At 34.9% G+C, this 16,093-nt stretch overlaps 1 protein-coding gene across 1 annotated transcript in view; it reads right to left on the reverse strand.

Annotated features, from left to right (window-relative positions):
• Nucleotides 1-151: 151 nt before the first annotated feature.
• LOC149068694 (valine--tRNA ligase-like) overlaps nt 152-16,093 on the reverse strand; it is a 41,169-nt gene continuing 25,227 nt past the window's right edge. Inside the window, exons 15-25 of the mRNA XM_089250689.1 lie at nt 15,239-15,309; nt 14,249-14,374; nt 13,028-13,132; nt 12,768-12,927; nt 9,501-9,643; nt 8,763-8,921; nt 7,227-7,436; nt 6,922-7,036; nt 5,610-5,806; nt 5,327-5,467; nt 152-675 (exon numbers count right to left, since the gene is read on the reverse strand). Coding sequence (XP_089106815.1) covers nt 580-675; nt 5,327-5,467; nt 5,610-5,806; nt 6,922-7,036; nt 7,227-7,436; nt 8,763-8,921; nt 9,501-9,643; nt 12,768-12,927; nt 13,028-13,132; nt 14,249-14,374; nt 15,239-15,309 — 1,523 coding nt within the window. The 3' untranslated portion in view covers nt 152-579. The remainder of the gene's footprint in view (nt 676-5,326; nt 5,468-5,609; nt 5,807-6,921; nt 7,037-7,226; nt 7,437-8,762; nt 8,922-9,500; nt 9,644-12,767; nt 12,928-13,027; nt 13,133-14,248; nt 14,375-15,238; nt 15,310-16,093) is intronic.

Here is a 16,093-nt window from a genome sequence, read left to right on the forward strand (position 1 = left end):
TAGAATCAACAGTTTGCCAGTAAAATGCTGTGCACCCTGTATAACCTAAATTAACATAAACATGGAAAACTTGTTCTATTGCAAAATTTCAATAGCAAAAAAAATACATGAGAGATCAATCTAGAGCTGAAGAAATCATTTCTGAAATGGCTTAAATGGTGAAATCAATAGAAATTTTATTACCCATCAAAATGTGATTTCAAGATTGCATGTTCTCGGAATTTACTCTACTGATTCAGTATTCGCTGTGTTTATACAATTTTCATCCTACATCTCCAAAAAATTTCAGGTTTCATAAATAAACTTTCTGAAGTATACAGATAGTACATACATATATCCACATGATTATAGATCAAAATAAATAAATTATCGTTACGAGAACATAGAATGCAGAAGAAACATAACTGACACACTATAAAAACATATTTCAAATGCATGTCAAAATATCACCAAACACATTTTGTAACAATGGAAGTTGTGACATGATTTATCTTTATACCTTAGATGAAAGTGATGCTGCATGTGAGCAAAGACAACTTTCAAACCATGAAAAGAACATAACTGTAGATACCAACTCTTTCAACTTCGATTTTCAGATGCTTTTTCGTCTTTTGCATCAGAATCAGCCTTCGAGTACTGTTGTAGCTTCTGGAGCTCAGCCTCCAAAGATGCTTTCTATAAATATGCATTTTAAAAATAAAAAAAACTACATCAACGATAAGAAAAAAAATTGTATTTGGTTCAATGAATGATTTTAAACGCAAACGGCTGGGTTAAAATGAGCATATTAATCAACAAATATAGTTGAACAAACCTGTTATAGTGCGCCCCCCCCCCTCCCAGATTTAGCACCAGAAGTTCTCAGTGAGCAACACTTCCATATGGAGTGTTGAAAACCAAAATGGTTAAGGTCACTAGAGTAAAATTTTTCATAAAACTTTTTTTCCTAAAAGCTCCCAAAAGAAATGTTTTCCTTGAAATTATGTTTTAATAGCTTTGCAGAAAGTGTCACTCCAGTGACTTTGATTCTCAACCCCTCATATCTAGTTTTTTATTTACAGAAAATCCACTGCCAATAATTCACAACCAGAAAATTCAACGCCATGCAAGGAAAATTCACTGACAAGAGTTTGACATGAGTAAGTGACCTAGCAACTTAGTGAATGAGAGAGTGAGTGAATAAGCGGGTGAACAACCTAGTGAGTGAGTGTTAGAGTGAGTGGCCTAGTAATTCATAGACTCACTTAAATACTGATTTTTATTCACCCACTCATTCATTTTCTTTATTGCTCACACACTAATTCATTTGCTCTTCTGTTCACTCACTGACTTCATTTATAAGCAGAAAATTTTCTGGATACGATAGGATCTACATGTAGGCTAAACAATGATTTAAGGTCAAACTCATAATAGCAACAGAATTCTGCTAAATGAATTGTGGTACAGAACGCTGTTGCGACTGTACCGTTCACATATAAAGGTTAGGCTTTAGTTCTTGATTGAGTCAAGTTTTCCTCGCATCTCATATTGGTGCAGCGTCGTGTTTCCCAAAAGTGCCATGCTGGAATATACCACTCAATAGCCTCAGCAAAACTTTAACTGCACTTGTAATATGTTTTAGGGATTATAAAGCTACCATTTCTGCATTTCTACTGATCACTATGGGTCTTCTATGTTACTTCTGGGATACCCTTTTGGAAGAGATAAAGAGCTAAAGAAATAAAAACAGAAGGGCGATAAAAAAAAATATACACATATGTGGCAGAAGAAATGCCAGATTTTTCAGACAAACATAATACAATAAACTCACGGTTATCTATGGGTAAATTACCTAGGCCATTTCCATTTCTTTTTTAATTCTAAAAACCTCAATCGGGGGTGTATTCCAAACTTGATGAACACTTATCACACAAAGTTTAAAAACGTCTGAATGAAGGAATAGAGAAAATTTCTGAGGTCCCTTTCAAAGACAGAAAATCTTTGCATGCAATTTTTTTTTTTTTTTTTTTTTTTTTTTTTGTGCAAAATTACTGCATTCATAGAACAATTTCACCAGCAGAGTATGTTCTTGAAGACTCAATGTCATTTAAGTGAGTGGCGAGAATAGAAATGGTTCTGTGGGACATATTTAGATATATACTCTGCCAAGAAACTTCAGCAATTCAGTCAAACATTTGTAAAAGAAAAATAGCATGTGCACTGTGCAATTTTCATGAAAAACACCCTCTAGTGGTAAATTCTGTAACCAATTTTTTTGCTTTCCTGCCCCTTTTTTTTTTACCTTCTTATCCCTTCATCAAGGGGTTCCTAAAGTTTTCTAGCTTTCTGATGGATAGTTCAGGATGTAAACAGCAAAGAACACGCCAAATTCAAGTGCAGACCACCACCTTTCCTTGTATGTGAGATTGACCTCATTAACAGGGATTTGGAGAACAACGTCATCAAAATTCAGCGAATTAATATTTTGCAGCACCATCCACTGATCAGAATGGCAAAATTTTAATGTGGAATTTTGCTGCACCATCCATTAACAAGAATGTGAGATATAGAAGATTGACGTTATCAATTAACCAAGAACAAGGATTTAAAGAATGGCGTCATTAAAAGCCAGTGATTTTTTTATTTTTGCCGCCGTGGTGGTCGAGTGGTTATAACGACGGACTCGCATCGCGAGGTTCCGGGTTCGAACCTCACCGCAGTGGTGGTCAGCTGAAGTTGGTTTCCTGTGGTTCCCAACTTTGAGGTGCAAATGCAAGCCGATCTCCCCATTAAAATGTCTTGCCACAGACAGCAACAGACCTACAACGATAAATTATTCAATCATTACACTTCACTCATAATTAGAAAAACTGGTGACAGATGGCAGCACTACACATAACAAGCATTACACAGAAACAAACTTCACGTCAGGTTTCATTACACGTACACGCACATTCCCGCATGTACCAATTCGTTAGAGGTTCCGCAGAGGAATATGGACAAGGTGCATGTGTGGTTTAGTAGTAGTGATTTTTGCAGCGCCATCTATTGACAGAAATGTGAGATATATACAGTAAACTATACCCCTTCCCAATGGACACTTCTCAGATGCTGTCACTCCTCTTTTACGGCTAAGTAATATTTTATCCTTGTTTTATAAAAATATGCATTTCGAACCCCTGATTAATGGTCACCCCCCCCCCTCTTTTACGGATGAATTTTTTTGTCCCTCTGGTGCCCGCAAAATGAGAGGTTTTACCATATATAGATGCACATGCTAACAACACAGCTGTGTTGTGAGCTGAATTTTCATGACACTCATCATCAGAGTTAATGTTACTCGAACACAATGAATTTATGTCTGGTCTCAGAACCACTTTCCAGATTCCTCCATTTCTCTTTCAGCAAACTTGAGCCATTTCATTTAAAATGAAAGATTAAGCTGAAAGGAAATGCATTTGGGAAAAAAAGGCCTAGACTCTTGAATGTTTTCAATACACACAGTAAACTCTTAGCAACAAACTGAAGGTCTGAACATTCTAAGAGAGGATCTTTCCCATCTGTGTGTATGAGACAGAAAGAAATGAGCTGACCATACCACTTAGCGCAGTGTTTCCCAACCAGTGTGGCGTGATACTGGCTAAGGGGTGGCGCGAGATATTATGGAGATAAACCAAAAAAATATTACAATCCACTTAAGGTCGTAAAACAAATTAAGTCAAATTAATTACTCTCATGCGTGACAGACTTATCAAATAAGTCGCCATCTGGTGGCAGTATCAGCAATGTGAGCTTTAGCCTAGTTGGGCCTAGCTGTCCATGTACGCCCCAATCAGTGCACACGATCTCTAAGGACAGAGGATTTGTTGGTTTTTTTAGTTTAATGGTCTAGTGTGCTCACCCAGCAAGTGAGAGGACGTGAGCTCGATTCCCCGCAAGGCCAATTTTCTTTCTTGGTTTTATCTTCGCATCAGCCAGCTGCCAAAGCCTTGGAAGTAATAACAGAGAATGACACCCACACACACACTTTCGGATAAGCTGATAAAACCTCATTTGTTAACATCTATCAAAATTGCAAGATGCAACAGATATGTACTTTCCAACGCTTTCCACTGAGAATTTCGACTGGGTTTTCTCACCATTTGATTTTGCAGACAGTGAGGAGGAAATAGAATGCTTGCGAACAAAATGAATTTATTGATTCTTGCACCGATTCCACACTCAAAGGTAAGCTCACCAAGAGTGAGGCGTCTGTGATCGATTTCTAGCTTGGACTGAGAGAAGAGTATCCTAATCTAATGAAGAAAGCAATTAACGCACTTTTGCCCTTTTCAACATCATATCTTTGCGAGCAAGCCTTCTCTGCTATGGCGACAATAAAATGCAAAGCAAGAACTACTACTACTACTACTATTCAACTGTACATGCACCTCTTGCACATTCCTCTATGGAATTTCTAACGAATTGATACATGCCGGAATGTGCGTGTATGTGTTGTGGACCCATAACGTTATGTTTGTTTCTGTGTAATGCTCGTTATGTGTAGTGCTGCCATCTGTCAAGACCCTGAGGACAATTCACGTGTTTTGTTGCCAACTGTAAGGCCTGATTTCAAGTATCTGTTCTCTAAGCATCAATCACAAGTTTCCCTTTAATGATTAATCGAACAAAGCTCTACTGATGTACTTTTACTCAGTGATTTTTGTTGAAGTAAACTGTATTCTGTATTCAAGGAAGGGGGTGTCCGGTATGGAGGGAGGCTTACCTGCGTAGCGTGGACTGTACAAACAGCAGCATGTGATGTCTCTTTCTCTTGGGAATTCGGGAGGGTTTATCGATTTTCCGGTGTGCCCCTCCTATACATTAGAAGTTATCAAGAAATATTAACGTGGAGGTGCATCCGATTTTCCTGTATTCAAGGAAGGGTGCCCCAAGTTTTTAATATTATTCCCAAGGGTGCCGCGAATCTCAAAAGGTTGGGAAATGCTAACTTAGCGGAACAGAAAACTCCTACTATGTCATGTAAACAATGTAAAATTAAAAGTCTGTCAGCTTTTGTTGCCTTTTTTTTACAATGCTTATTATTGTTTTATAAAACTTATCCTTAAATTTATAAGCATCTCTCACTCAAAACGAATTAAACCATTTCCTACAGAAACCTGTGGTAAATTATGTTTCGGCTAATGAATGTGATTCTGGAATGAATTATTTTTGTTAGCCGAGGTATCACCGTAGTTTAAATTCAGAAAATGACAGCAAATTCCAATTTTTTCTAGAAATTACATTGGTGTTTGAATTAAAATAAATTCAATTTGAGTAATTTATTGAAATTGACAAAAATATGTACCTTCGCTACATGCTTTTCTTGCACACTTAGAGGTGCTTTTTTCCTGTATCCACTATCTGACAGCATTTTACTCAGCTTTTCCAATTCCTGTCGAATATCATCTACTTTGGTCTCAATTCCTTTCTTCGACTCCGAAAGGCCCTACAGCATTAAAAACTTTATTATCAATGAAAACATTACAAATTATGAAAACAATGTTATAATAACGAAACATCAATAACATTCTGCATATGCACAGCTACATGCTTTATGATGATTTCAAATCAACCACATCACTGCATACTTCCATTTCCATGATGACGGTAATGCCATGCTGATGTTCCTGAGAGACCCAGTGGAAGTCTTGAGACTGTCTTTCGAAAAACTCCCGACCCTGTGTCAAGTGGAATGTAACAGACTCCAAACGAGCCAATGCTGCAATAACATGCGAGAACTTTGAAAGTGCTTCAAGAGTATTCTCTTCACAGACGGCTATGGTGACTATAAAAAAAAGATGGAGTTACTTCAAATAGCAATAAGGAATTCTAAGTGAAAGAAGACATATTCTGTGAATTCAAGATTTGTTTCAAATACCGTTTATTTCAATTTGATATGGAATAAAAAACCTCTGGCTCCAACTCGTTTCCCTCTTTCACACAAAAAATTCAGAAACAGACTAAATTTTTTATCTGTATCTATATATGTACATGCAAGTGACTAATTCTCAAGCCATTAGTCTTTGAAGCAGGTTACGTAGAGAAAGATGTCCTCTCCTCTGTTATAGCAAAAACTAACTGTTATGTAGAGATGCTGATTTTTGGAACAAAAATTCACTTCCGCTTGTATTGGGACTCAAACCCAAACCGTCTTGCATTCTGGATGAGTGTTCTACACTATGCTATAGAAGCAAAATAAATGTCTCTTCCTTGGAGCGAATGCAAGAGTGCATTGTGTATATCTTGTATCAGCAATCTATATATATATATATATATATATCATTTGATCATTTTTGTCGCACCACAGTCATTTTCTGCACACGAGGGCTAATTAGACAGACCGGGACCTACAACTTATTGCCGGTTCCGAACGGCAGGCTTGTTTTTTATACTCATCGAGAGGTTGGTACGCTATATATATATATATAATATATATATATATATATATGGAGCCATCTTGATGGCCTCAATATTATTTACGAGCCATCAGCAGTCCCAAAGTAGAACTGCTTGAGTACCGAAGTGGTAAGATGCTCGTCTACCACCAAGAAGGTTGTTGTCGCAGTACCAGGTTCAAACCCGAGGGAGGATATAGATAAGATATTTTCCCTAATGAACTTGAGGCGACCACCGATAGACAGCGCCTTCATTTCCAACCCATCTCATTAATGACAGTAAATTGAAATGAAGCAATATGGCTAGAGTTGGTGTTCGGTGAAATAGCCCCAAAATAGAAGCAGAGGTTTCTGTATATCTTGTTTGAAATAGCTTGATTGGTGTTTGACACTGACACCACTTCTAAGATGTGTGACATCATGTGAAACATTTTTTGTAATTGAAGGATACAGTTTAAGATAACAATAAATATGAATATCTGGAAAAAAGTATTCTCAAAATCACCTTTCGGCCTCATTTTAGTGACTCCTTGCTGAGTTTTCAAGGACCGGGCAACATGTACTAAATCCATTATTGTGTGCACGTCTGCTTCCAAGACTGTATTTCGCCACACTGCATACTAGGTAAAGGAGAGAAATAATATTTGTGAATAAATTCTGATACAAAAAATAATGGAACTAAACATTCGTAACTTTATTTTTAAATCTAAATCGTTGATGCATTAAAATAAGTAATATTAGCAATTTGAAACTATAGCTTTGAAAATAATTAATTGGAAAGCTTTAACATTGCATTAAATATACACTTACAGAATCTGACTCGGGGTAAGCAGCGACGCATATGCTAGGAACCGTCTTGATATGTGTATTTTCTGAAAGCCTCTGATACAGTTCTTCAGAAACAAATGGCATTATGGGTGCAATACTGCGAAGGAATGACTCAATGCACGTAAGCATGACCCTACAGACTAGAACATGTGCACTCTCATCATCAGATGACAAAACCATCTTGGCATATTCCTGAAAAAAATTATTGTTTAGAGTAAAAAACTAGATTATAGGAATGGATTACAGAGCGATATGATTTAATAGCTGCAAGCTTAAATATCATGGGCCAAGCCGAAGCTATAAATGTTTGTGAGGAAGTGTCATGCCATAGCTGACATGACATTATAATTTTATACATATGGATTTAATTTGTGGTTGACTCCTTCATGCTCAACATTTAAATGTGTATATTCTTCCCTAAGCTTGTTTTTGCTCATTCGATCACCAATAAGGTGAGCTATTTTTAGCAACATCCTTCCCATACTGAAATAAAATGCAAATCAGATGGATTCCACTTTTAATGAGTTACTAGCCTCTTCCTACATCAGGTACAGTATTAACACCTTGCAGCACCAATTGTGTGAACTTTAATCTATACATGTAGAAAATTATAATGTTATGTCAATTATTGCATTCAAACCAAGCACAACTCCAGTTTATTATAAAATGAGTTGTGTCGAAAGTGTGCATATGTACCTAATAGTTTCAGTGTGTATCTAGTGATGCCATCTATTTTTCAAACTATGAGCAAGGTGGAATGGCTGAATATTTGTACCGTTGTAGGTCTGTTGAAAGATTTTTTAATAGAGAGATCAGCTTTCATTCAAAGATTGATGTTCAGAGCGACAGGAAACCAACTTCACAGCCAACCACCACTGTACTGGTGGTGGGGTTCGAACCCAGATCCTCATGATATTCTTAGTCAATATTACCACACGATGGCACAGCAGCACAACAGAAAAAACTAAACTTATAAGACAATAAACTCAATCATGTGACTCCGTCTATAGCATTCATTTTCTAACACTTAAATGTGGGGGATTCCCTAAAATTCCTTCCCCTGGCTACGTAAAGAAAAAAGGTTGAAAGAACATTCAACCAAAGAAAGAAAGAAAAGATGAGTTTCGGGAACTGATCAACGTGTAAATCACTTTTTTATTTGAAATACTTATAAAAAATTATAATTCAAGAGAGAGAGGGGTCTGGGGTTATTATTACTATTATTTTTGCCACGCTTTGCAAGGCTGCGCATCCTCAAGCATTTTATACGTATATATATATATATATATATATATATATATATATATTCTATCTTATAATTAGTAGCATGCAAGAAAAAAATATATGGTTTACATGTAATTTTATACATTTTAATACATCACTTTTAACATAAATTACTGAGAAGTATTTTCCAGTATTCATTTTTTACTTGAACAATTCATGATATCATTATAAACTCTAAAAAATGTAAGTGAAAACCTATACAAAGCATCAGTAAAATTAAATAAAATACCTCACCACATAAATGTCACAGAAGTTCTGAACCCAAAACTGCCTCATTGCAGATGTTGCTTCATGGAATTGATAAGATTCAAATCCATTGTTAGCATGAGTAACCATCCTGGATAATCTGCTTAATATCCATTTGTCCATTTCCTTCATCTCTGGCATTGAAGTCTTTCATAAGACAAGAAAAAATATATCAATAACATTCAATGCATGTAAAAGAAGTTGTCTACATTTAGGATATTCACGATATGCAGAATAGATTTGAGAGAATTGAGATAGCACGAGTGAACCAAAGTATACTGAAATTGAATTTTGCGTCAAAATGAATATTTGGAAAGAAAAGTGATTTTTTGTCTCCTCCAGGAATCGAACCCAGATCCCCTTGCATAACGAGCAAGTGTGCTAACCAATACACCAGAGATGCACTTTTCAATTATGTAATGGTGTATTGGTTAGTGCACTTGCCCAGTATGCAAGGGAACCCAGGTTTGATTCCCACAGGGGACAAAATCACTTTTCTTTCCAAATACTCGTTTTGGCATAACATCCAAAAAATTCAATTTCAGTATATTTCGGGCCAAAAAAAATACCATCTTTTGAACCAAAGAATGTTTTAAACCGGAAAAAAGTTGTTCAGTTCAATAATAAATATGTCAATTTTATATTTAAATTGATAGCAATAAGAAGTCATTTCCTTAATTTTCCTTGTGTATTTAAATATCATTATCACAGATGTCAAATGCTTACTTCCTTGGATGCTATTGAGCTCAAAATATCGTGCGAAATGCAGTTTTCTATGGCTTTCATAAAAAATCTGACACCTTGCCAGATTTTGTTGCAAAAATGACGGCTGATCCTCATCTCTTTCACATCTATATTTATTCGCTGATCTGGGAGGAAAAAAAAAAGGAATATCAAAATACACGCAGTCACAAAATTGAAATCCATGATGTCTTTCTTTTCGCTTTAAGGGAATTCTTTCAGAAGCAAAGGCTGTTTGTTTATACCAAAAAGAGAGAGAGAGAAAATGCAATTATGAGTAAATCATGAATTAAAAGTAATTTGCATTAAGTTGACTGTCATTTTTAGATATGTATGTACCATTACAGCCTTGAAGCTTTTTTTTTTTAAAAACGATCATTTTGCAGATTTTTGTTGCTTATGTTATTTTGTTTGCTATGAACTTTTCATAAAAATTACATTTTCAAATAACAAATGAACTTGCATTTTGATTACCTAGAACTATATTGAAAACATGGCAATTTTTGTATAAATTAAAACCAGGCAAAGTTTCTAATTTTTGTGATAATACCTAGAATTAGTTCTGAACATTTACCAAGCTTTTTTTAAACTAGAATTTGCTCGTAAAATACAAGAAATCAGTAATTGTATGAGAATCTATAATGCTCTTACGTTTATTATGTATGCTAATGCAGTGTTTACAGTGAACAAATTGTTATTTCATTGCACTTACCCAAAGAAATATGGCAAATACTGTATTTTCATTAGTAAATTATTCGTCACATTGTTGGTATGACTATGAATAGTAATCAGCCCAGATATTAATAGCCAAGCTCATGGAGAGTAAAGTAATGACCAGTAACAATCCAGTGAGGCTGTCTAAAGACAACTTACCCTGAGAGAGTAGGATGGCTTTAGGATAATGATAATAAGGTGAGCAAAAGTGGCTCAGATGCTTGACTACTCCCATGAAGGCTACCATCAGATAATCTTGTTCGATCCCGGGGAAGGACATAGAAAAGTTCCTACTCTACCAAACTTGAGATGACTACCGATATATGACATCTTCTCAATATGCCCTCTCAAAAGTCCCCTCCATGCTCAAGACAAGTATGGAAGTATATCGGGACTTTCTCTAGCGAGAAAAATTCCCTACCAAACTCAAACAGTAGCAAATTGTTGCATGACAATATGACTGGAGTTGGTAAGTAGTAAAATAGTAGCAGTAGAGCTAACCAAAGGTTCAGAGAGAAATGTCACTGCTATTCACCTGAGGTAAAGAAGAAATTTGTAGATTGCAACTACTACTTAACCGCCAGTGGTGGCTCGTGGTCGGATATTTTGGGTGGGGGGTGCAGATGTCGAAAAATATGCCGCCATCTATTGGTAATGATATGCAGTCAAGTACATGCAGGTCACAAACTAGGATTTTTGCCACCCAGGACAAACATGATTTTGTTGAACCCACCAATTTAAAATTTGATAATTTTATATATAATGGTGTTCTTTTCGCCCCCTAAAACTTGCCGCCTGGGGCAGTCGCTCTTTCTGCCCCCTCCCCTCCCCCAGTTCTGGCCTTGAGGACATGTACTATTTACAATTAGTAAAGTATGGCACTGCATTGAAAACTTTTATTTTTGTTCATCAAATTATTTTTTCACATTATCTGTATACCTATGCAGTACAAAAATAATAATGCTCTATCAACACAACATTTATGTAAATAGTTTGTGCCGTGAGCTTAAGCGATGTCTTAACAACGTTGAATATCATTTAAGTTTAGCAGTTGGCATCAGCAATGGTTTTTACAAATTGTGAAATTTCAGAATCTTTCCAATATCAGAGGTCTGCACCCAGCCAAAATTTGGGCCACTTTTACGGACCCTTCACAAAATTCCAAATCTAAAAAACAGACCCTTTACAAAATTCTGGACCTGAAAAACTGACCTTTAGAATAAAAATTAATGAAACCATAAATTTTGAATTTTATTTCTTTTTTGTAGATTAACTAGATTAGTTCGCTTCCCGCAAAATTACTTATTTTTCACAAAATTAATGATCTTTTCATAAGACTGGACCCTACAAAAAATGTCTGAACAGACGCCTGAATATTATACTATAATTTAAAAAGTATATAAATTTTTATGATAATACTATAAAATATATATATTTCTTATTCAAATATATTCTAACTTAGAAGATACAAATACAAATACAAATACAACGCCACAACAGGCAAACCGCCCAACGAGGTGGCTGACTTAAGAACATCATGGATCCCCGAGCCCCTACCTACTACTGCTACACCACACATGCACCCCCCCCCCCGAACGAATCGGTACATGCGGGAATGTGCGTGTACGTGTAGTGCAACCTGACGTAAAGTTTGTTTCTGTGTAATGATTTAAAATCAAGTAGATGGCAACATGAGCATTCATGGCACTTTTTTTGCACCCCTAATATTAGTATAATAACCTTGTACTAACCATCCCCTTTTTTTCCCTTTTCTGGTTCTTATACAACCAAAGGGGTTATAAAGATATGGGCCATATAAATATCTCATATGGCACGAGACAAAAAGCCACCCAAGAGAAAAAAATAATACAGAGCTCTCTCCATGGAAAGTGCTGCCGAACCTTGACCATATGACCCATATTTTACTGGACTTGTTTTTTTTTTAGTGCTTCCGAAAATTTCTCTTTCCTAATTTATAAAAATTCATTGAAAAAAAAATTCAATGGTATTAAGTTGGTATCAAATACACATTTAAAGAATTAAATTAATAACATGATTTTCTGGAGGGGTACGTGTGCCTACAACTACCTTACATGTTTTCCTTTCGATAAAAAGTCTGTTTTCGACAGGACAAACTGGGGATTCATTATAATGAGCACTGACTATAATACAGTCTGATCAAGAAACATTAAAAGCATCATTCAGGAACTGCTTTCATGTGTGACAACGTATACCCATCATAGTGGATACAGAGGGTAGTAACGACACATTGGTGTCCACTATCCAGATGATTCAAATATTTGATGGAGAGAAATATCTAATTAATACTTATATTCCAGGTCTACTGCTGTATCTTTTTTGCATCTCAATGGTTAGTGGAAAGCAAGGAATTCAAATCTCAAGAGTGGAGCGTTTTTCCCATTTTTATTTATTTTTTAAAAGGTTTTTTCACTTTACAAATTCATTACATGTTACAAGTATTAATGAAATGAAATAACAAATTTTCCCCTATCTCAAGAAAAGTAAAATTAAACTAACCCAATACATCATGCGAGAGAAGGGAGAACCTGAGAGCATCTGTTCCACATTCTGGGATGCCATTAGGGTAACTACGCTTGTAGCTTGCAAGTGCCATTTTATGTTCATCTGATGATAGAGTACCTCTCTTGTAACTTTCATCAGCTAGTTTACACAAATTCTAGTAGATATATTAATAGGAATTAGATTCTGCAGGTGAAAAAAATAACATATACATTAAATGACCAAAAAAAACCTCTCAACATATCTTAAATACTCACCTCCAATGAAATACCATCAATGATATCTGAGGGATCAATAATATTCCCAAGTGATTTTGTCATTTTACGTCCATGTGAGTCACAGATCATTCCATGCAGTAAAACCTGAATAAAAGAAGAATTTATTTTGCAGTGCATCCAAGATTTAATGAAATGTTCATTTCTCTTTTCACTTGAACATGAAGAAATCAAAACAAAAGAATTTCATCTTTTTTTAGGATGACAGGTATGCTGAGAAAATATGTACTTCCTATTGAAATCACAATGAACACATTTTCAAGAGCCATATTGTTAGGAATGACGAGCATAGCAGCGTGCTCCATCATCCTGAGATGATCTGGATTTTTTTTCAAGTAAATTTTTCAACATGAAGTTCTTAAAGTGGCATATAGATGCCATAATCATGCCACCTGGCAGTCCAGTGGTTAGGGAGATAGCTTCTAGCTTCTGACTGTGCAGGTCTGGGTTCAAATCCCGGTTCGGGCATGGATGTCTACTAACATGCTAACAAATTCCCTGGACAGATCGTAAAAATCTCTTGGGAATACGTGATGATCACATTATTTATTATTTATATATGTATTCTAGTTTTTTTTTTTTATTTCTCTATTCTCTAAACGGTTTGCTTACACTATGATTATACATTGTTGAATAGTGGTAGAGTACCTGCCCTCCCCCCCCCCCCAATTACTATTTTGTTGGTAATTATGGGTTCAAACCCAGATTCTTTGTTTGTATCACATCTTTGTTTCGATTTTACAATGAAACCTGTGTGAAACGAAATGTCTAGAGACTGAAATATTTCATTTTATAAAGGTGCAGACACACATAAAAACATATCATAAATCAATAAATAGACTATTTTTTGAATCCGTTGAACACAGGTTTCCATCTCATGAGTGTCCAGCATCGATCTTAGATAGGTTTCATTGCACAGTGATATTTCAGCTAACGAATGCCTCAGTTTATAGAGTTTTCAGCTAGCAAGCATGATTCCAGAATGAATTATCTTTGTTAGCCAAAGTATCACAGTATTTGCAATGTATTAATTTGAGTGTCATTTATCTTTCACAAAAGACAACTGTTTTTTTTATGGAGCCGTTTTGAGAGTAGCTTTCCTCCAACTATTCCCACAGAATAGCGGTAGAAAAATTTTCTCTTTTGTTTATCCAACTGATTCTACAATGAGTTCAAACATAAATTGATAAATTCACTGCTTACTTTATCAAAAGGAAGTTTTGCAGTCAAATGTTCTCCAAGCATAACCATTCGAGCAACCCAAAAAAACATTATGTCATAACCAGTCTCCATGAGTGACAGGGGATAGAAGTTATTCATATCTTCTGCCTAGAAACACAAAAATAATAACAACCATTTTGGTTGGATGTCACAAAAATTATCAATGTTTATTCTGTTCAAACATATCATATATAAATACAATTCTGGTATTCAAAAAATATATATATACTATATGCCATTGCAGAACTACTGATAGAAATCAGAAATATTAAGAAAAACTTTGTCAAGAGTAATTTCAGAATTTGTTACAAGTTCAGAATTTTTGAAAGTAATGAAAAATAACAATTCATGAAAAAAATTAAGAATTTTTAAAGTAATTTCATAATCAATGAAAATTTAAAATTAATGAAAAAATAATTTTTCAGAATTATCGCGACAGATTTTAGATTTAATAAACGAAATAATTGATCAAAAAGAATTAATTAATTAAAGTTATTTGAAAATAAATAAAAATCCAAATTTAATGAAAGAAATAAATTCAGAGTAAATAAAAGTGTTCGATAAATTTGTAGAGCCCAGTTCAATAACCAAGATTGCCATGGTTTGACTTGATGGCCCGCAGACTTCGTGAAAAGTTCAATTTGGCCCACAATGTCTCAGAGAGAATATTGTTACTTTGTTGCTGTAGTTATTCACATTAAAACAAATCAAGATGTTTATAAAACAGGATACAGTATATTCACATGTTATTTATCAATATAATACTGTACATATTTTTATGGGGGGGGGAAGGGTTACTGCAGATAAAATATTGAAATTTTCAAAAAATGTCATCACCCTTGGTCAAATGTGAACTCCCTTTTCAATGATGATAAAACTGTTGCAAATATGAATCATATGAAAAATAATACTTTGGTCAATACAAATTATCATTAGTCATGTTGAGAGCTGATTGAAAAGAGCATAACTCACTTTCTCGGGCCACCCAAGAGCTGTGAGAGGGAACAAAGCAGAGGAAAACCATGTGTCAAGAACATCTTTATCTGAAATAGAGCAGAAAGAATGAAATCCTCCAACGTAAGAAAATGCCAATTTCTTTTTCTTCACATAATTTGAAAAAAGAAAATTATGCAAAAATATTCATATCCCCCCCCCCCCCAAAAAAAAGTTTAGATCAATTGAACTTCACAAATTCTTTGAGAAAGGTAATGCTAAAATTTTGATTTCCCAGAAAAAAATTTAACACCCAAAAATATTTAAATTGCATTGATTATTATGTTTCTCAATCACTGCTTTGTTAATGTTATGTCGAATTGAAATCTTCATCAATGCAGAAAAAATAAGAGGAAAAACAACAGTAAACCAATGATCATTTTAACTATCTAAGTTTTGTTTGTTTTACTTGCAATGTAACACTGTACACAAGTTTTCCTTAATTTAAATTATGAAGCAAAACACTGGGTATTCGTTTTAAACAGTGTTCTTTGACTTTTTTACAACTATGGACCAGAAAAAGTAGTTGAACTATTTCACAGACCAGCCAAAATGGGATAAATAATTTGCAGACCTTCTGGACAGATGAGGTAAATAAAAACCAATAGAAAGAGATGCTATTTTATTTATTAAATTTTCAATTACGTAGCAAACAAATGAATCAGGCGAAAGGTAGAGGTTAACAAGGTTCTAGAATACACTAATTTCAAAACGTCTACAAACCTATTGTGTTATCCATTTTAACCATTTTAATAAAATAATTAGATTAAAGGAATTAGCTATAAAATATGAACGGTTTGTGCAGTGTTATAAGTATGTGAGCTTGTCTCTCAT

Source organism: Pholcus phalangioides, unplaced genomic scaffold, assembly GCF_987345545.1.
Source record: "Pholcus phalangioides strain wild (caught in Gottingen) unplaced genomic scaffold, Ppha-v1.0 ptg000024l_1, whole genome shotgun sequence".
Classification (NCBI taxonomy): Eukaryota; Metazoa; Arthropoda; class Arachnida; order Araneae; family Pholcidae; genus Pholcus; species Pholcus phalangioides.